This window comes from Odocoileus virginianus, chromosome 2 (genome assembly GCF_023699985.2).
Source record: "Odocoileus virginianus isolate 20LAN1187 ecotype Illinois chromosome 2, Ovbor_1.2, whole genome shotgun sequence".
Taxonomy (NCBI): Eukaryota; Metazoa; Chordata; class Mammalia; order Artiodactyla; family Cervidae; genus Odocoileus; species Odocoileus virginianus.
The window spans coordinates 65,793,325-65,816,126 of NC_069675.1; the positions used below are offsets into that span (position 1 = coordinate 65,793,325).

The 22,802-nt window shown below is 41.2% G+C and overlaps 1 protein-coding gene across 3 annotated transcripts in view; it reads right to left on the reverse strand.

The window, feature by feature from the left end:
- Nucleotides 1-2,884: 2,884 nt before the first annotated feature.
- LCLAT1 (lysocardiolipin acyltransferase 1) overlaps nucleotides 2,885-22,802 on the reverse strand; it is a 185,045-nt gene continuing 165,127 nt past the window's right edge. For all 3 annotated transcript variants that reach the window (XM_020890735.2, XM_020890734.2, XM_070480761.1), the window contains one exon: nucleotides 2,885-6,969. In XM_020890735.2, the coding sequence (XP_020746394.1) occupies nucleotides 6,467-6,969 (503 nt within the window). In that variant the 3' untranslated portion in view covers nucleotides 2,885-6,466. The remainder of the gene's footprint in view (nucleotides 6,970-22,802) is intronic.

Sequence of the window (22,802 nt, forward strand, 5' to 3'; positions counted from 1 at the left end):
TTGTTTTTGTTATGTTAAATTTATAAAATTTGCACCCAGCTTGAGTTTACTTCAGGATCTTTTCTGAATGACTTCCAAGGAATCATTGTTTAGAATTTACTGTGCAAAAGGAATTGGTGAGATGCTGGGCTAAATGCTGTTCATGATAAGAGAAATATGAGACATTCTTATCTTGGCTTTCCAGAATCTTATAATCCAGCTGAGGTAATAGGACTGAAAAATAACTATAACATAAGATAGTATGTAATACAGCTAAGCAAGATTTGCAGAGAAATATCACCACGAGAGGAGGACATTTCTAGCTAGCTTGATCAGGAAACGGTTCAGAGAAAAAGTGAGATTTGACTGAATTTGGGCTGTGAAGGAAGCACCTTTATGAGTGAAGGTGGGAAAAGACAGAGGGCACGTGAGTTTTAGGCGATGGTCCACATCTGGGGAAAATCCTGGGCCCAAGGTTAGGCTGGGTTGGGAGGAACAGGGAGAGAGAGGTTGAGTCTGGGCTGCCTGACATCATTAGGAAGTCGTTGAGGGCAATAAGAAGTGGGGTTCCATGATTAAACTAGCACTGTGGGGAGATCAGCTGGGTCCTGTGGACAGACAAAGGCATCATCTCCTGGAGCAGAGAGAGCTGCTAGATGGTGCAGACTTGCCAGATCTAGTGCAACAGGAATGAAGAGCAGCCCCCAAGGAGGAAGGCACACGTTGGGTGATGACTTGACTGTCAGGGTAGGTGAGCAAGGGATGAGTGACATGGTGAGGTTCTGTGCCTGCAGTGCTTGGAGAAAGAGGACTGCGTTGGCCAGTAGGGAGAGATCTATACTTCCACTGATCTCCCATGGAAATGCTGTCCATCCTGTCTTAACTCTGGGCAATCTGGGGGGAGGTCGTGACGTGAGGTCCTCAGAGGGGCCAGTTGTTGATGAGGTTGTCTGTGTGCAACTCTGGAGAACCCGTGGGCTCCTGGGGACCTAGATGTCCCCTGGGGTTGAGGGAGAAGACGGCTGACCTCTTCTGTGTCTCTCATGGTGCAGGGTTTGGGACTTTCTCTGGAAGCCGTGTCAATTTCCTCCTGACTCCACTGGGAGGTTTTTGAAGTTGCAGAGTCAAGGTGGACATCTGGCCATCCAGCATCATTTTTATCCTGTTCTCAATAGCAATCCTCTTAAAGTCCATCCCTCCCCAAAACCTTGTCCCTGTGGTCCAAGGGGACACCCTCCAGACCTGGCTCTAGGGGGGTGGTGAGTAATCCAGGGATACAACCCACCTAATATTTTCAGGCAAGTGCATGGTTCAGGAATGACCACTGCCACCCAATTTAGAATTGGTGTTGAGCCACTGGGGAAGGGGTCTCTCTGGCTGTTTCCCACTGGATTTGAACCTGAGAAGATGTAAGGTTGAGGTGACTGTGGGCATCAAGTCACCATGTGGCTCCTGTGAATCAAGTCAACACCGCCAAGAGAGCACAGGTTGTCTTTTAAGTATTTACTTTAAAAATGTTTTGGCATGAAGAGTGCACTGCCTGAGTGCAGGTTAGATTCTGTGACATCCTATGGCCTACTAGCTGGCATTTGAAGTACCTCTTCAGAAACCCGCCCTTCACAGGGGGTTGCTGAATCCCTTTATATGATTTATCAGTGAAATGAGTGATGTGGAAGCACAAGGGGGACCAGACAGACTCTGCTCTCTTCTCCCCTCTGTCTGATCAGATTATAGATATCCCACCAGCCTGATGACCCCCGTCCTGGCAACCTGGCTCTTCTGGTCCTGCATACCCTTTTCCCAGAGAGTGGTGATGGGAGCTCCCCTTAGAGTGAATCTTTCAAGCAGATGCTCATTGGAGGATCCAAAGACAGAATAGGGTGCTGCAGAGCTCAGGTTCTGCAGAGAAATTAAATCATTTTCCTTCTACCCTTGTGGGTTCTTGAAATATCAGACAGATTAACAAGAGAACAATCAAAAATTGATTAGCATGTATCCCTCCTGTATTCATGGAGATAACCAGGGAAAACTGAGCAACTCCCCGAGGTGCCTTAGAATCCAGGCTGAAATATTACTTAATGGAAAGGGGAGGGAGAAAGTAGCCTTCTTAGGGGACAGTGAATGGTGATCAGGAAAGATGAATGAGCCCTTGGAATAGTTGGGGGGAGAGGGGAGTATGGCCTTCTGTGACAAAATGTGTGGGTGTGTACTGTCCCTTCCTGTGACAAGAGTCAGTCAGTTTGATGAAACCCCCAGGGAGGGGATTTATGGTGACTGAGCTCCTTTTGGAGGATCTCTTTAGGTAGAAAAGGGAGTTCAGAGAGAGCCCTTCCCTGTATTTGCTATTTTTCAAGTTCCTACAACTGAAAATAATCTGCACACCAACGTAGTCTAATTGGGGTGGCATGCCCTGAGCTCCTATATGCATATATTGGGGTGGCATATTCTGCTACCCTTAAGTCCCATGACTTTTGTGTCTGTTGGCTAAGTATGTTTTTATGTACTTGTCAGGCTTTGGTAGAAGGTTTGCCTTCCTAGTTCCAGCTTCCGACAGCAGACGAGCAGTGGCTAGAGCCCACTTGCCTCTTAGAGCTGCTGACGTGGGTATTTCCCGTTGACCCCCCTCCTGTGGAATGACCACATTCCCTTCAGGCTGAACTGAGAGACAGAGGAAGAGAATGTTCTGAGGACATTCACTGAGCCCTGAATTTGGCTGTGGCCCCTGGACTTTTTCAAGGATGAAGGCATTATATCCCCTTTTTGCTCTGGCATTTTGTTTCAAATATCTGTGAAATAGAGTCCTAACTGATCAGCTCTTCCCCAGCAATACACACGGTGAGACTGTAACGATACGGCACCCAGTCAGTCATCCTTGCACAAACAGAAGCCCAACACACATGTAAACTCTATTGAATTCATTCCACTTTATTTTGGGATGGATACTAGAGACCACAACTCACAAACATACCAGTGGACATTGAAAACTAAGGCCATTCTGTGAGTTATTTTTAAAACCTAGTGTTTTGCACATAATGATCTTTTTAAAAAAATGAATTACCAAAACCAAGATTTCTCTTCTGAAATAAGAATATAAGGTCGGCACATGACAACTTTAGGGCCATATCTAATCTGAAACTCATCATGTGACAAGAGCATCTTTGTTTTCTACAACATAAATCATAGCCCTGAGGCAACTGCTACCCTCAGCATCAAGTTCTCTTTTCCAGATGGCATCATAAAGTAGTATTGACCACAGTGACCAGTGTTCTATAAATACTCCCAGTGAATAGCAAAGAGACTTTTACCTAAGAGACATACTGCAGGATTCTTGGAACAAGAAAAAGAAAGGGACCTGTAACTAAGGCACTGAAAGCACATTATTTATATAAAGAAATGTAAACAATTTAATACCAACAGGCTCCCTCCATTAGTCTCTATTATAAAAGTGCACAAGGGCAGCATGGTCAGGCGCTTGAAGTCCGGGTGAGATGGGAACGTCTCCCTGGAGTCTCAGCTGCCGATGGTTGACAACGTCTGACTTAGGGCTGTGGACGTAACTCATTTCAAAGTGACTCAAGAAGAAGCTGTGTTTTAGTAGCATGACAAACAAGGAAAGGATTTTACTAACAGCTTTAAATTATGGGCTCTGACATTTATTTTTCTTTCAGTCTTCCACCATGTTCTTCTACTGGATTTTACAAGTACTTTGGCTTGTTTCATCAAAGAGGCCTGGTGGGAAGCCTTATGGCCTCATCAGTGCCCTTCGTTCGTTGTATGTTTCTATTTTAAGTGTAATCTTTCACGTCCCCTATAAACCACACTCGCTTTATTTAAAACATTTCCAAATGGGAAAGATGTGACAAGTGGACACATAGCGCTGTAAACATTTCAAACTCCACTGAGTTTACTCTTGATGGACTGAAAGGGCTTTACGATGGAGGCGAGGGCCCATATGCAGCCAGACAAGGGGCTGCTGAGTTCAGAGTGAGGGTGGGAGGTGGGGAGAGGCTCCTTCCTGGGGCCAAGCAGGACTGAAGCTGCATTAACCTCTACTTGACATTACTCCTAATCTCTACTTGCTATCAGTTTTAGAGTTTAAATCATGGACCATATATTTCTTTAAAGAAGAGAAGAAAAAGTTGGGTAGGAAAACACAAATAATTACAATTTTAAAAGAAGCCTTATTGCAACCCCTCCCCATCCCCCCCCAAAAAACACAAACAAAACACCCCCCCCAAAAAAAAACCCCAAAGAGGCAACTTTTTTCTTTTTAAAGTTACCATTTCTAAGTCTTAGAGCAAGTACAAATGTCTCAGTTTCTGGGCTTATGAGTTCTGGGCATTAAAAAAAGAGCTTGTGTTTTATCATAAAACATGTTTTTTTTTTTTTTTTTTTTAAGACCAAAAGAAATCGTGTTTGAAAAAGTGAGAGTTCCCCCTTTACAGGTTTCAGAGGGTTAAAGAGGACCTGCCATTAAAGCCAGAGAAGCCAAGAGAAGCCTGGAGGAAGGGGGAACAGCCTACATTACAAACACCTGAAGGGTAGAAAGTGCAGCCTATCTCTCTTACCCAGGACAAAGGCAATCCTGATTACTAAACTATTTTCTTGTTTCCAAGTATAACCAGAAGTCTGAGAAAGACCTAAATTAAAAACGTCTTTTATTGGGGGCTGGGGGTGGGGAGAAGGTTTAAAAAAAAAAAACAACCACCTTAAAAACCACTGAAGACCTGGGTCTGGAGCAGATGTGGGTAGTAACGAATCAGAAGCCCCAGCAGTACTGGAAACAGCCTCGGGGGAGGAGTTAAACAGGCTGGGCCTTCAGTAGAGGCCCTAGTTAGAACCCTCCCAGTGGAGGTGGAGTGCTGATAGAGGGCTGCTGTGACCAGGACCTTCCGGAAGAGTCTGCCTGGTAAGTCCAGCTCACAGCGTGCTTGCCTTCCCTGGCGATGCCCGTGTCCACTGCTCACTGGATGGAAATCACCGTCTAGCAAAAACAAAACGTCATTAAGGAGAAAGCGCTTGCACCAAGAGCAGACCAAGCTAGAAAGAATGTCTGGGACTGGTTCAAGGCAGGAATAAGCGGGCAGGTTTGCTTTACAGGACAAGACTTTCAATTGCCCCATCTTTTCTGCTACTCTGATCAGCATTCCCATTAGGACAAAATAAATAAATAAAATTTAAAAAGTAATTGCAAGGCTCCAGTGGAGTGGAAACCTCGACCACATATTTCTTTTTTTTTTTAATGCCTCAGAAGGAGACTGGTACTGTTGGCTTGCTGGATTTTCCACTGACTCCAAATGACAAGAATATTTAGGAGAACAATTGGTCAAAAGTGGGTTTAAATTTTACTAGTGAAAGAGGAAGCCTGAGACTAAAAAAGAGAGAGATCCCTATCATTAAGAAAGGATTCATTTTGTGACCACTTTGATTTTAATAAAATTTGTCAAGGCTACAAGGGTTGAATAATTTAGGTTAAACCATTACGGCCCTGTCTGCAAGTGTTTTTGTTGTTGATTTAGTGGCAGAAGTTAGACACACATGCACATGTAGAAAATACAATAACCTTCCTTTCTTGTGGAAGGTTTTAAAGAAATATTTCAACCAAGACACAACTTCAAAAGTGAGTTTCTGACGGCAATACCAGAATGTTCTCAAAAAGGTAAGTGACTTTGATGTATACCATTGTTAATGCAGAAAAGCGACACCTGCCAACAAGCTGTAAAGAAACAAGTGCTAAATATGCAAAGGTACACAGAAGTGAAGAACTACTGTTTGAAGTCCGAGCTTTAAAAATTTACACTAAGGTTTCTGAGTGGAGAGCCTGTGGTTGCTCCCTGAGACTCGTCTAGGTCTTATTTTCTGCGTTGAGAAAAGGGCACCGGTGGTTTTCTGATGTCTCGGTCAGTGCAAGGCTAAATGCCAAGGTTTCATGAATAATGAAGGGCTTCCTATCAAAATGTTTGTTCGGCTTAAGGAGAAGGTGTTTCTGTCTTCTGGTCTTAAGAAGGATGCAAGGGTTTGATTGGCATAGGAAGGGGTGCAGGGACAGTGCCGGGAGGGAGCTGGGAGGAAGGTCCCTCACCTTCGCAGTCAAGTGCCGGCACTTGATCTGGGCTGATGCTCAGGAGCTTCAGTGCTGCCTCCCATCTGGGGAATGTGTCAGGAAGCAGGGCTGGACCTGTAAGGTCTGTGTGTACTTTGACTGCTAACAGCCTGCTGATTGTTTACTAATACTCCAGCCCTCGTTAATGTTGCCACCATCGCTCCCTGCTACACAGTGTTGAAATTACATTCAGAGATTAAAATAAAAAAAAAAACTGTGTGTGTAGCAATATTGTTCCACAAAACTAAGTGCAAAATATCTTTTAACAAATAATGACGGTAAGAAATATTTGACACAGTCATGCAAAAATGCATCTCCATTTACAAAGCCTTAGAACATTTCCGAAACACACCCTAGGCTTTTCCACCGTGAACCTTAATGATCTTACTCATTTTTCTTGGCGTTTAAATGTGGCTGTTTGTGTAAGAGGCGGTAACTTGCAAGTTCGAGGATCTCCAGTCCACCAAATATTCTCTCCTGCAGCACGAACATGATGATGACAATGATGAAATACCACCGGACAAGACTGTACAGGTAGATGAACAGGCACATTGTGGGGCTGAACAGGGTCCAGTAGAGGATGGAGAGGAATTTGACCACCAGCACCCTGAGCTCTGACTTGCAAGGAGGGACGACCGTCTGCCCCGTGAAGGAAAAATTCTTCTCTCCTTGATAGAAGGAGCGCAGCCTCTCTTCTTTCTCCTCCCACCGCTTGTGGCACCAGAGCTGGAGGTCCTCCTTGGACTTGGGGAGGGTGTTCACGGGGTACCGGTGGACGTGGAAGTGGATCTCCTTGGGAAAGTCCCCGAGGAGGAGGTGCTTCTCCGTCTGGGGAATGTTGTGAGGGTATGCCACCGTGATGTCATGGACAGCATCAAGGTTCTTACCTAGGTTTTGGAAAAGATAAAAATACAGACGGAGTAAAGATCCATCTGGACGGCAATGCTGATTCACACTGAAGGCAGGGAAAGAAAAATCAGGACAGAGTGAACCAAGATGAACAAACAAGGGCTATAAATACCTGTGTTCCTGGGCTCTTGCGTCAATATTTACCAGTCACTTTTAGTTTTTTATCTGCTTGCTAATTACCACAAAGACCTTTAGAAAGAAATCATCTTTGTTTCTAGAAATAGGAATCTGCCATTCAAGAATTAAATAAATAAGCACCTTAAATTAGATTTGAGATAGGAATTAAAGAACACAGCTCTTTTCCACCAACAGGATTCACTGTTTATAGAGAACTCCTATCAATAGACACCCTCTCTCCAAATAAAAAACGTTCTTACTTTTGACCCAATATCACTACAAAGGCTACTGGAAAGAAAAATTCTGTGTCAGAGTTGATAGAGTGGTCAGACATGCCTGAAAACCTCCATATGACTTTTTAATTTCTAGAAACATCAGTGTGAAGTTGAATTCAGAGACTGAATGAGACCCTGACTTAATACTGCCATCATCCTAAGAAATTTCATTGTTTGGTTACTGTGGGGTTGTTTTCAGCAAAGTCATATGCCAGGTGCTGGAGATGGAGAAGTGAACCAAAAAACACCAACCCCTAACTTCACTCCCGAACTCACAGCAGAATCAGGGAGACAGCAAGCGTCTTCCTGAGCCGTGGCAGGTGAACCTCCCAGCGGAGAGCATGGAGGGCTCAAGGCACTAAACTAGGCTGGAGGCGTTCAGTGAAGACACTCACTGTCAAACTTGAGAAAGGGAACTCAAGTCTGTAGGTGATAGAGAAGCACCTAAGTGGTAGAGAACCTCTTAAGGATTTTAAATAGACAAGGAGCCAGAATTTGTTTCATCTGAGCAGGGGTTAGCTTGAGAGCAGTAACAAGAATAGTTTGGGAGAGGACCAGGGGCAAAGAGGTTGGAAGAGTAGTTTGGTCATTACAAGGCAAGAAATGAAGAGGAGGTAGGGACTAAAAGAAGTGACGTGTTCAAAAAAAATCACAAGGGAGGACTGACCTGACAGAGTGCTCAACTGGAGGGGGTGGAATGAGCCCAGGTTTATTTCTGTTTGGGGTTCTTGAACGGACTAGGGGAAGGGATCTCTGAGATTAGAAATGGAACTAGAGTGCCATCTTTAAGGAATCAAAAGGATCACCCATGGAATCCTGTAAGAGGCCCAGGAAGGTTAAGTTTTTGGCCCAAGGACACACAGTGTGTTGATGCATAATCTCTGAATGTTGCTTTCTTCCATACCAAGTAATCTTCAGTGAGAGACTTTTGATTCATCACAGAACTCTATGATGTAGGCAAAATTAACTTGTGGTGGAAATCAGAACAGTAGTTGCCTATGGGGGCGGGGACTGGTGGGAAGGGAGCATGAGGAAATTTGGGGGTGGGGGGGGCCAGAGACATTCTGTATCTTGATTAAGAGTTTGGATTCTATTAAATGGTACATTTAAGACCTGTTCAGTTTCACTCTATCCCAATTTTACCTCAATCTTAAGAACAACAAAGATACAAAGCAACTTCCCCACCTTATATCACCATGTTTCCCCTTCAGCCTGAACCATTAGGTTGTGCTCAATTTCTCCGTAAATGTTGGCAGGCAGTCTCCTCTCCTCTGTGATTTACTTTAGGGAAAGGACTAGGTTCCAATCTGGTTTCAGAACTGTCTTATAAAATACTCCAGCCCTCAAGAGCTATGTCGTTAAGAAATGAGAATTCCCGTATCGACAAGGTTTAGACTCAGAACTGGAGGGAAGTCCTTTTGGGACACTGGGCACTGTGTACCTCGGAGCAGAGGAGGCAATGAAAGGTTGGTCCAGGCAACTCCAGTGCACTTGTACCTGATGGCCTGGAGGAAAGACGAGGCCCGAACTGTTCGGCTTCAGAGGAGGGAAATGGGTCCTGTGGTGAGAAGCCACAGGAAAATACTTTTTAACAGCTGTCGAGAGGTGATGTGCCTACTGTGTGAGAAAAGGCTGGCTGACTCCCACCTGGGGGGCTGTAGCAGGAACCTACCCACAGGAAGGAAGGCTGTCTGGTCAAGCACCCAAGACCGATTGTCACTGGAACACTGAGCACGATACATCCACTAAGATGGTAATATAATATGTCTTACCTGTTAACCTCACCTGCACTACAAACTGATCAACCTTGTGTCAATTCAACATTAATCATGACTACCTTGCTCTGTATTGATCAAACTTTTCCTTGACAAGTGAGTTTGATGTTTTACTGCCCCCTCTACCTGTAGACCTCAGAGCCTGTTCATCGATGCCCACCAACCAGAACCACAATCCTTGTATTATCACAAACTGGTAGCAAAGTATATAGAATACATACTATACAGTAGTAAGAAACTGAAGATGCCCCTTTCTGCATTCCTCTTAGCAAGCTGTAGGTTAGGAGGTGTGTGTGTACACGCAGACAAGTGTCTGCTCAAAATACATACAGCGAGTTTGGGGACAGAGATGGTACCACTTAAAGAAATGTTCTGTGAAAAAAATTTCTAGATTCATTGTAGTGCAGAGCATGAGGGCTGTGGAGGCAGACTGCCTAGGTTCAAATCCTAGCTCTGCTTCTTAGTAAGTGAATGAATTAATCTCTGTGGCTTATTTATTAGTTCCTATATCTATAAATTACCTCATAGAGTTGTTGTGAGGAATAAATGAGATAAGTAAAAACACAAAACAGGATCTGATATGTAGTAAGTGCTCAACAAATGTTAGCTGCTGTGGCTGTTACTGAATCATAATGTTAGCATGTTGGGCTCTAATGTGAATTTAGCTTTGAGTAAAAAGCAGAGACATTACTTTGTCAACAAAGGTCTGTCAAGTCAAGGCTATGGTATTTCCAGCGGTCATGTATGAATGTGAGAGTTGGACTGTAAAGAAAGTTGAGTGCCGAAGAATTGATGCTTTTGAACTGTAGTGTGGAGAAGACTCTTGAGAGTCCTTTGGACTGTGAGGAGATCCAACCAGTGCATCCTAAAGCAGATCAGTCCTGGGTGTTCACTGGAAGGACTGATGTTGAAGCTGAAACTCCAATACTTTGGCCACCTGATGCAAAGAGCTGACTCATTTGAAAAGACCCTGATGTTGGGAAAGATTGAGGGCAGGAGGAGAAGGGGAAGACAGAGGATGAGATTGTTGGATGGCATCACCGTCTCAACGGACATGAGTTTGAGCAAGCTCTGGGAGCTGGTGATGGACAAGGAGGCCTGGCATGCTGCGGTTCTTGGGGTAGCAAAGAGTCGGACACGACTGAGTGACTGAACTGAACTGAGTCCACAGATGCCAGCATGGATAGTGGGGAAAATACTGCATTCAAACATCTTTAAACCACTGTCCAGGGCACTGCTCTTCTGAGCCCTGAAGACACCAATTACAGACTGCATGTCTTCCACATAAGACAAATGTTCAAACTGTTATTTCACAAAGTGGCCAAGGACACTGCTCTGCCTCAAATATTTCAGACTCTTTCCCTGAAATATTTTATCTCAGCTTTATTCAATGACCAGCTCAAATTCTAAGGGTTCTAAGAAGAGTTTCCTTACGTATTCAGTGGTCTTGTCTGCAGTGAGTGCCTGAAGCATATGTTTCGATGTGCTCATTTGGGCATTCACCCGCCATCCTGCAGGACAGCAGGAGAAGCTCACGAGAACCCAGTGTCCCAGGAAAACATAAGAATCTTAAGGGCAGGACCATGTCTTTGACTCCTTAGAAGCTTAGTAACTAACATACTGTACTGCCCTGCACTTAAAACACACGTTTTACCAATATCTATAGTCTGTCTATCTTCTCATCTAAAGATACAGGGGGGAATGATAATGCCTTCTGCATGAGGCGGTTATAACAATTCACTAAACTTTTATACACAAGGCTCTTTGCATAGGACGGGCACAAGGGAAGTTCTTAAATGTTAGCATCCATTACAACTTCTATATTCAGTTAATGAGACTGGCTTGCTCCATTGGATCTTTAAGCAACTTGGTTCTGTGAATTCTTGGTTCTGAAAGAATTACAACAATCTTGGATGAGGGTGCTGGGAGATCATCTTACAAAAAGGCAATATTCCAAAAGTTTCTATAAGTTGCTTGTTTGGAATTTAGAGCTGTGGAATGATAGAACTCAACATAATTAAAATAGTATCATAATGGTATTTAAATGCTATTTATATTTAATAGTATTTAAGACATTTTAATTATGTTGAGTTCTATCAATATATGACTACTAAGAAAAGAGATTACTTTTCATACCATCTCTTCAAGACCTCCTGCCCTGGGGCCTCTAGCCCAGGGAAGTCCTTACTACCAGACAAGGTATCTTCCTCCCAGGGGTGGGCAGGCTGGCAGAGCTTGATTCATATGTAAATGACAATAATGAAATGGACAGTCAAAAGTTGAGATGTGCCTTTATTTCATTTACCAATTTATAATAGTTAAAACAATGCATAATAGATTAAGATAAGTTCCTGCAATGACAAAGAAGTTACACTACCTTTAAATTTTCTGGTATGAGAACAAGAGACTTTTTAGTATGTGAATCATGATGGTTGCCATCAGTAAAAGCCATTTTTAGAAGACTGTATTGCTTTTTAGATAGTTTTAAATTAAAAATCTCAAAGCTCCATCTGGCTTAGATGGTGTCTGCCTACATGGGGCTTAGAAAATGGATCTGCTCTGTTTCTGATACTGTGTCTACTGGACAGTTTCATACTTGAGTGTTATTTTGAAAAGCAATCATTCTGTTAGAAGAACAACACTCAGCTGGGTCCAGAGATGTTTGTTCTCTAGGACAGAGAAAGCACTTGCTTAATATTTCAAGTCTTAATTTTTAGTCTCAGACCGAGACTGGGGGAATTCTTAATACTTCAGTTGTGTTTAACCAATAGAAGTTTAAAAGGCATGACTGGACTTCATGAATGTCGTCCTATGCAGAAGAGCGCTTCTCCCTGAATAGCAAGGGGGCCAATGATTATCAGCAGAGCTCTACTCACCAGGAATGGGGGAGGGCCAAGTCTTCACACATCTGTATGTTTAAAATGAAAGAACCAAGAGAAGAAATCCCAGTTTGCCCAGATTCAATTATATAGTTCAGTGGCAGAATAACAGAAATGTTATTTTTCTTTCTTTTTTAATCCAAAGTGATCTTTAATGGGGCTTCTCCTTAGCTCAGCTGGTAAAGAATCTGCCTGCAATGCAGATGACCGGGGTTCAATTCCTGGGTCAGGAAGATCCGCTGGAGAAGGGAGAGGCTACCCACTCCAGTATTCTTGGGCTTCCCTGGTGGCTCAGATGGGAAAGAATCTGCCAGCAATGCGGGAGACCTGGGTTTGATCCGTGGGTTGTGAAGATCCCCTGGAGAAGGGAAAGGCTACCTGTTCCAGTATTCTGGCCTGGAGAATTCCATGGACTGTATAGTCACGGGGTTGCAAAGAGTCGGACAACTTTAATGAAGTTGATAACAACTGAAGTGTTTTTTCTTTCCCTATACCATAATCAAATATATGCAAAACATAAAAAAATTTAGGATTTCATTTTAATGCCTGCTTTTAAAAAATTATACATATACTTTCTATTAGATCTAGATCCATAAATCTACCTATATATATTGGAGAGTTTTCAACAAAGCAGCTTGTCATCTAAGATGTGTTTGTGTTAAAATGCTGAGGTCACTGGTTTTGTGCACTACTTTATCAGATGAAAAAAAAAACAGGATAAAAGTGGGAGTTAGTAACTAAGAAGTCATTCACTGTGCCACTTTGATACTGAATAGTACATGGCTAAAAATAAGCATGACAGACTGACACTAGTCAGTACACATTAAAGAACAGCTTTGAATGGACAGATTTGGATATATTTACACAAAAAATACCAATAAAGAAATCTTTCAGCTTCAAAATAATGGGGCATGCATGAATCACTTAAAACCAACTAGTACTGCGGCTCAAACAGTACCATTTTCTTTGGTAGAGAAAACATTACTGTTCCCTCCTAGGAACATTATTCATTGTTCCTTCTGTAAAAACTGGATGCACATGGAACAAAAGGTTGTGTCAGGAGGCTTCCAGCCTCGCTTCTTATCAGTTCTATGACTTGGCAAGTTCACAAGAAGCCTCATCTGTAAATACAGATGAAAACAGTAGCGACCCTCATAGAGTTTTGTGAAGATCAGTTGGGAACAAGACTGCAGGATGCCTACAGAAGGGCTTGGCAGGAGGTGTGTGCTCAAACTCTGTTATTCCTCCACGTGGGACGATCACTTACAGCACCTGTTTGGTTTAGGCTGCTATCCTTTACCTTCCATTTTTCTCTAGATTTCCTCTTTCTTTGGGACACAGACAAGTCTCTTGTAGTGACACTGAGGTCTACTGTCTAATATTCTGTCTACTCCTCTCCCCAGTAGAGAAGTAAAGTCATTTAGGGCTGACCTTGGCTCTCCAGTAAGTCCAAGCATATCGAGCTAGTGCATCAAGGTCTCAATTTATCTCCTGATGCATTTTCTTTTCCAACCCTAATAACTTATCTCTTGGACATTTTAAGCTCAGCATAGATATTGAATCCTCTGATGGCATTTAGAATTAGAAGCTGATGACTTATGCTCTAGGATCACTGGTCTCTTGTCCCATGTTGCTATTATTGTTTTTAGTAAGTGGAAGTTAATGTCTACTCTTTTTCTAAGAATGAACCATTCTGCACTTAAAAAGCAACCTTCAGGTGAAAAGTGACACTAAAATGGTATCCCTGTGAACAATTTTGCTTATCTAGGAATTCAGCTCTTACCTACAATTTTAGGGAGACATATTTTCACTTTCCTATCCTAAATCTGTTGAACCTTTTGTTTTCTGTGTAAATGCATGAATCTTTTCAATTACAAATCTCTCTTCTGATGGATCTTCAAAACAAGTTTTATATTCTAGGTACAATGGAAACCTTTTGACATTTTCCATAATTCAACAATACTGGTGCATTAGAAGATCATCAAGGCGAGATGTGAATAACAATATAGCACTTGCTAAGGACAGACAAACATAAAGACACTCATATGCATACATGAGTATAAAACATGTGCCTTAAAAAAAAGATACATAAACTTTCAAAAATGAGATTCATACTGTATACAGTTTTATAACTGTTACATGTACTTCCCATTCATGCCATTATAATTTTCTAAAACATCATTTTATAGATGTGTATACAACATTAAAAATTACTTTATCAGATATTTGTTTTCACATAATATTAAATATCTATCAATTTTTAAATAGGTATCTTTGTAACTAATAATAAGGATTTTATAGGTAAATTCCAGTAAGTTAAATTGCTGGATCAAAGAATATGAATAGGCTTTTGCTGCATATGGGAAATTGACCCCCGGTAAGGTCAGTTTAATAAAAACACACAGGAAATGTATGGTGGTGCTCTCTTTTTCACACTTTACTAATGCGTGCAATTGCTACTTTTAGAAAGCTGCCAAAATATGTCATTTTTGTTTTAATTTGTGTATCTTTGGTTAGATAAAACAACATATCACTGGGTATATACACTAGGGTTATCCCTATAGGTTTTGGGATTCAGTGATTTGTCATCTTATGGATTTGTAAGACCTCTTTATACATGCTTTAAATCTTTTATACCAGTTTTGGTCATCTGACACTAGTGTTTCCCTGGTCACTGATGGGTTTATTTGTTGCTGCTCTATGAAATGTAGCTTTACTAAGTCTTTTATCCAGTTCCTATGAGCTGTTTCTTTCTAGTCAATTTGCAAAACTTGTTCTTTACCATGGATTATTAATACTCTGTATTCTTTGTTGCAAATAGTTTTATAACTCTGTTATCTGTTGCCATTATTTATGGCATACTTCCAATATGTGTGGGTGTCTGTGTCTATACAAGTCCATTATTTTTTCTGTTATAGCTTTTAGATTCCTATCTTGTCTTTCCGGCCCCTAGACTGTTTGTATACTTCGTATTTTTCTACAAGATGAAAAATTTTTTTCATTTAATTTTATAACTCACCTTTACTTTCAAGATATTTGTTTTTCTAGCATCCTTTATTAAATAACTTTTTTCTACTATTTTGAAATACCACTTGGCCATATATTAGATTCTCAAATATATAGCTATCCAGTCTCCTTTCTCTCTTCTGCTCCACTGAGCTGTGTTTATTCTTTCCTTAGTTACTTAATATCTAATAAAGCAAATCTGTTTTCTTTTTCACACTGTACTGGACTCCTGCTGGCACCTATTCTGCAATATAAATTTAAGATCAACCAGGTAAATAACCCTGCCAATTAAGGGGACTTAAGAGACAGGAGTGCAATCCCTGGGTTGGGGAGATCCCCTGGAGGAGGGCATGACAACCTACTCCAGTATCCTTGCCTGGAGAATCCCCATGGACAGAGGAGTCTGGCGGGCTAAAGTCCATAGTGTCTCAAAGGGTTGGACACAACTGAAGCGAATTAACATGCACAATTCTAACACAGAAAACCACCCCCTCTCAACTTATCCTGAAATTGCATTTGCATTATATTTACATTATACTTTTGAAAGAACTGGTCTTTGTTTCAAAAAGTGAGAGTTGGACTATAAAGAAAGCTGAGTGCTGAAGAACTGATGCTTTTGAGCTGTGGTGTTGAAGAAGACTCTTGAGAGTCCCTTGGACTGCAAGGAGATCCAACCAGTAAATCCTAAAGGAAATCAGTTCTGAATATTCATGGGAAGGACTGATGCTGAAACTGAAACCCCAGTACTTTGGCCATCTGATGTGAAGAACTGACTCACTGAAACAGACCCTGATGCTGAGAAAGATTGAAGGCAGGAGGAGAAGGGGATGACAGAAGATGGGATGATTGGATGGTATCACCAACTCAATGGACATGAGTTTGAACAAGCTCTGAGAGATGGTGAAGGACAGGGAAGCCTGGCGTGCTGCAGTCCATGGGGTTGCAAAGAGTCAGACATGACTGAGCAACTGAACTGAACTTTGAAAGAACTGACACTTTTATATTGTTTTTTTCAAGAAAAATGTGTTTCCATTTACTCAAATCTTAGTTTATCCTCCAATAAGACTTCAGGTTTCTTCACAAAACTTTTGTGATTTTCTTTAAAATTTATTCCTAAATAATTTCATAACTCTTTGGACTACTGTGGATGGGATACATGTTCCTACTTAATGCTTTTAGGCAATCACTGCTTGTTGTTCAGTCGTCAAGTCCTGTCTGACTCTTTGTGACGCCAAGGACTGTAGCACGCTGAGCTTCTGTGTCCTTCACTATCTCCCAGAGTTTGCTCAAACTCATGTCCATTGAGTTGGTGACTCTCTCTAACCATCTCATCCTCTACTGCCCCCTTCTCCTGCCCTCAGTCTTTCCCAGAATCAGGGTCTTTTCCAATGAGTTCACTCTTCACATCAGGTGGCCAAAGTATTGGAGCTTCAGCTTCAGCATCAGTCCTTCCAAAGAATATTCAGGGTTGACTTCCTGTAGGATTGACTGGCTGGATCTCCTTGCAGTCCAGGGGACTCTCAAGAGTCTTCTGCAGCACCACAGTTCAAAAGCATCAATTCTTCGGTGCTCAGTTTTCTTTACAGTCCAATTCTCACATCCATACATGACTACTGGAAAAATCATAGCTCTGACTATATGGACCTTGTCAGCAAAGTGATGTCTCTGCTTTTTAATATGTTGTCTAGGTTTGTTATAGCTTACTTTCCAAGGAACAAGCATCTTTTAATTTCATGGCTGTAGTCACAGTCTGCAGTGGTTTTAGAGCTCAAGAAAATAAAATCTGTCACTGTTTCCACTTTTTCTCCTTCTATGTGGTGGGACGGGATGCCATGATCTTAAGTTTTTTGAATGCTGAGTTTTAAGCCAGCTTTTTCACTCTCCTCTTTAACCCTCATCAAGAGGCTCTTAAGTTCCTCTTCACTTTCTGCTGTCAGAGTGGTATCATCTGCATATCTGAGTATTTCTCCTGGCAATCCTGACTCCAGCCTGTGATACATCCAGCCGGACATGTCACATGATGTACTCTCCATAGAAGTTAAATAAGCAGGGTGACAACAAACAGCCTTGTCATACTCCTTTTCCAATTTTGAACCAGTTTTTTGTTTCCATGTCTGGTTCTGTTGCTTCTTGACCTGCATACAGGTTCCTCAGGAGGCAGGTGAGATGGTCTGGTATTCCCATGTTCAATTTTCTCATCTTTATGGTCTTTTCTCAGTGTTTTTACTGCTGCTGCTGCTGCTAAGTCACTTCAGTCATGTCCGACTCTATGTGACCCCATAGATGGGAGCCCACCAGGCTCCGCCGTCCTTGGGATTCTCCAGGCAAGAACAATGGAGTGGGTTGCCATTTCCTTCTCCAATGCATGAAAGTGAAAAGTGAAAGTGAAGTCGCTCAGTTGTGTCCGACTCTTCGCGACCCCATGGACTGCAGCCCACCAGGCTCCTCTGTCCATGGGATTTTCCAGGCAAGAGTACTGGAGTGGGGTGCCATTGCCTTCTCCAGTGCTTTCACTAGCATTTGCTTCATAACAAAAAGCACAGTTCTGACTTTAACTAAAATGTGGGTTTAAATGCTTTAGCATATGAGATACTGTTGAGTATCTCATTTGGCAACACAGTACTACATTTAAATAACTTCTATTTTGTTCTAATTTTTATTATGAATGCCTTAAGTTTATCAAAAATCTTTTCTGCAACTATGAATAGGATCAAATACATATTTTTTTTAAAAAGAAACTATTGGTCTATGAACCAAACTATTAAAAGGAAAAATATTAAAAATGCAAAGAGAAACTGAAAAATAATTATAGTGCAGGCTTTGGTATCTTTCATAAGAGAACAACTCAGTAGGTAAAAAATAAAGGAACTGAATAAATATTGATAAATTTGATTTAAGAGACTCACACAGACCCGTGTGTGTATGTCAGTTGCTCAGTTGTGTCCGACTCTTTGTCATCCCATGGACTGTAGCCCGCCAGGCTCCTCTGTCCATGGAATTCTCCAGGCAAGAATACTGGAGTGGGTTGCCATTTCCTTCTCCACATATAGATCCATATGTCCCTCAAAAATATCTTAAACACTTTGATGGCTGATCATTAACTTGGTGGCAAAAAGATTTTAAAGAATTTTATAAAAGTCACATTTTCAAATCAAGATTCTATAAAAATAGAAATAAAAAACAAAATATAATAACCCCTTCTAAAAGAACACATTTAATCAATTCTGTGATGAAAGATGAAATCAAAAGAAAAATTGCAAACTACTTACAAGGAATGAAAAAGAGAATCAATGGGATATAGTTAAATTTTGAATGCCTTCTCTAAACATTCTAGCAAAATTCACCAAAAATAAATAGTGAAAGAATAAACAAATGCAAAAGCTAGGTATTTGATGAATAAAAGATTAAACTCTATGAAGGTGATTAAGGGGAAAAGAGAGCATACATATTTAAGATCACGATACCAAATGAAGCAAAATCATAAATACAGAAGAGATTAAAACAATTGTGAGAATGTGAATCTACACATGAGGTAATGTATTAACACAAAAACCACAGTAGAGGACCCATGTACATATATACTACACATTATGCTTCAGATCTGATTGGTGAAAATTTGTGTTTGGTTCAAACATTGTAAGATATCATTAGTCTATTTTCAACAGAAATGCAAGCTCTTCTCACTGTGTACTAAGGACAAAGAGCATGGGTGCTAACTTTACAGGCAGGCCAATGTAGCTCATGCGCTGGGTCTCCTCAGCCCCCAGGATTTTAGTGCAGAATTTACAGAGCAAACACAGACAGTGAGGAATAAAATAACACAGTGCTATGATGGGAAAAAGACAAGAGTTCTAGTTTCAAACTGTTTTCATTCCCAGGACCTACTAAGCATAACCGCTACTTACACTGGTGCATCTGTAGATTGTGTTTTTGATGACACAGACTTATTTTGCCTATTCTTTCAAAACTTCATACTCTTTGTTTTCATTATTCTTTAAAAGAAAAAACATGTGCTAGAATGTTTAGAGAAGGCATTCAAAAATCAATGCAAAAAAAACAAGAGTAATAACAAAATATAATTTATCTTACTGTTGGATTCAACAAATTTGTTTAGATGTTCCAAAGCCCATGGACATGAATCAATACTGGATTAAAAGATTAGAAATGTCAGTATATGCATACTGTACTAATTTTCCAGTGTTTGAATTAAATGAGATTGGAGACAGCACATTATTATAGTCTCTGTGCTCTGAGGTTAGGATTGAAGATGACTAATGATGCACTTGGACATTACCATGTATGTGTGTGTGTGTGTGTGCTTAAGTTGCTTCAGTTGTGTCTGACTCTTTAAGATCCCATGGACTGTAACCCACCAGGCTCTTTTATCCATGTGTTGAGTGCTTACTAAGTACCAGGCATAACTGATTCAACAGTAGGACCAAAAGCTGTAGGCATTTGGGGTACACTGGTGGACAAAAGGAAGACCCCTCCCTTGTGGCGTTTATCAGGACAATCACTTTTCTGGTGGTATTCCTCTTTAGCAGTTGTGGAAACTGAGGTACAAAGAAGTTGTCACTTGCTGAAGGTCACAATTAGTAGCAATCATTTTGGCTGATTACAAAGCCTTTCCACTCGGCCGTTCTACCTTCTATGAACTGCACATTAAGAACAGTAGGTACAGAGTCAGACTGACCTGCTTTGTACCCAGGCACAATCTTATTAGACATGTGACCTTGAACAAGTTACTTAACCTCCCTGGGCCTCAGGCTCCTCTCCTGCAACCTAGGAATAATGCTTCCCTTGGAGGGCTAGAAGAAACAAAACATATCTGTCAGCCAGTCTGTAAAGGCAGTACTTAGTAAGGACATCAGTTCTACAAAAATGAAAGATCTTGGTGTTTTTCTTTCGATTTTGCACTTTTATTATTATTCTCATCTCAAGTATATCATTCACATATTCTGATTAAGAGTCTTGCTGTAGTTTTATACAAAGTATAAATGATTAGATCTTGTATACACTTCTGTTACACACTCCTAGGACAAGCTTAATTGACTGGTTCACCAAACCACAAGCTAGACCCTACCATCCACTTTGTAGCAGTTACCTAAACCACAGTGGAGTGTCTAAGTTACAATCTTATAAATCTAAAAAATTAACAATAGTTTAAACTAGTAAAAAGTATGGCCCCAAATCAAAGCCTAACACTACTACTCTTTCTATAGCTTTATTGTGTATGTGATTTTGCATATAACACAGAGTTTGCTGCAGTTTCATCCCTTTCTCCTTTGAGAGGCAAAGTTATTTTGGTTGGGGATGCGATCTTGTTAACGGGTGGAGACCAAGTTGGTTTCTTCAAAAATAGGTAGAAGGTAGAGTAGAAGTGAAGGTTTCTGATTGCAGGTGACATGTTTTGTCCTTTCTGTGGCCCTGAGTTCTGCATTGGAAGCCACACTGACCGGTATTAAGGTGGCTGTCAAACTGCCTTAGGTTTATGCTACACTTCCTGCCTAGTCTTCTACTTAGATGACCCAAGAATTAAGTTAGCTGCTTTCAGTCACTTGGAAATAAAAATCCCCAATCAGTAAACTTGACCTCCGCCTGACTGGGGACTGAGGATCTTACTACAAGGTTTTGCTGTGGTTTTTTTTTCCCCATCAACCAGGACAGATCCAACCACGGCTGCACACCTTCTCCAGCAGGGGCTGAGTAATCCCAAAGTCCTTTTGGCTGATGGAAGGTGTGTGAGGTGCTATTTCTGAACAAGGTTACTCTGAAGGCTAGGTTTCCTACTTCTTCCCTCCTCCACAATCCGTTAATATCCTGTTCTCCTAAATGACCAAATTAACTATTCTACTAGGGAATATACTTTATGGCTTTTGTACTCTTTTAGTAGAAACAGTCATCATGCATTCTTCTTTTTCTTTTTACTTTGTTTTAATGAGTCCTGTAAAGTGCAGTGGTAGTAGTAAATAAATGGATCAACACAGGAAATATTCAAAATTTCAAATGGTGAAGTCTCAAATGCAGGTCTTCACTTATGCAAAAGGTGCCACTACTGGGAAGAAAGGACCATTTAACGGGACTGGGACTTCTTTTCCAATAAAATGATAAAGAACCAGACCGTATGTAGCTCAACTGAAGGACAGAAGTCTCAGGTTCTTTCAATATGGCAAAGGAACAACAGACTCTGTTCTTACTGCGTTTATAGAGTATCTTCTGAAGTTTAAAATAAGAAAAAGAAAATGGACTTTGTGCAGTTCAGAAAGATACGTTTCAAAGAACAGAGCAGACATACTGATAACATCATATACAATTTGATACTTCTGACCAAAAGAGGTGAAAATTTACTGTTTTCTTTTAGTACTTTCTTTTCTTTTTTGTACTTTTTCTTCCTCCTTTCCTCCCTCTCTTTCTTTTTTTCTGTGTATAAAGTTCAAAGACACATGCTAACATTACACCAAACTGAAAACTAATCCAAGTACTCTATACCTTTGTAAATGAGCAGAATCCACACAGGTTGTTATCTACATTTATAGACTTACAATTCTGGGTTTTCAATAGCTGTGGCCTGCTGTATCTTCTTCCAGGCAGAAAACTCATTTTCTTGTATCCTGAGGCGTCAATTGCTGATACAGGGGAGGGAATGTTCTGTATAACACTTGTTTTTTCAACATATTTTATTCCTAAGATGAGACAGGATCAAGGATTCTTCTCAACATTTCTCAACCATCAACCAGAAATTCCTCAGTGCTGACAAACTTCTCAAAATAATACTCCGCAAAGCATCAATGGAGACTGGGTGGTGGGGGAAGGTATTAAGGCGAATTCATTTTCTAGTTAACTCTATAAAGTTTCCTCAGTCAGACCTCAAGCAGAGGTCAGTGCTGATGATCTAGCCCAACTGTTGACTAAACAGCTGCTTCATGTGAGTCAGAGAGGGGGAATCAGGATGGGAACACTGCATTAAGTAAAGTATTAAAGAGCAGATGCTTTCTTTGAAGATATTCATTAGGAGACAGGAAGTAAGAGAAAAGTGTTTCCATCCAGGGATCAACTCCTGTGAATCGGCATAAAAAGTCATGTGAGTAATAACTGGACTTTCTGTTTAAATTCAGAAATGTAAGGAGAGTTAACATCTGGACGAATAGCTACTATGAAACTTGAGCTGTAAGAGTAACAAAAAATTAGGGGAGTAAATCAGTATATGTAGTGGGTTGAATGGTCTTTCCCTGGTAGCTCAGCTAGTAAACAATATGCCAGCAATGCAGGAGACCCCTGTTCAACTCCTGGGTCAGGAAGCTCCCCTGGAGAAGGGATAGGGTACCCACTCCAGTATTCTTGGGCTTCCCTGGCGGCTCAGACAGTAAAGAATCTGCCTGCGATGCGGGAGACCTGGGTTTGATCCATGGGTTGGGAAGATGCCCTGGAGGAAAGCATGGCAACCCACTCCAGTATTCTTGCCTGGAGAAACCCTGTGGACAGAGGAGCCAGGTGGGCTACAGCCCATGGGATCTCAAAGAGTCGGACACCACTGAGCAACTAAACACACAGCACAGTGGGTTGAATATTCTCTCCCCCAAAATTTACTGTCCACCAAAACTTCAGAATATGACTTTATTTGGAAATAGGTTCTCGCAGATGTAATTAAGGTTAAGGACTGAGATGAAATTACAATAGATTAAGGTGGACATTAAATGCTCCTTAAAAGATGTCCTTTTAAGACAGAACAGGGGATCGTGTAAAGATGCTGGGAGGACTA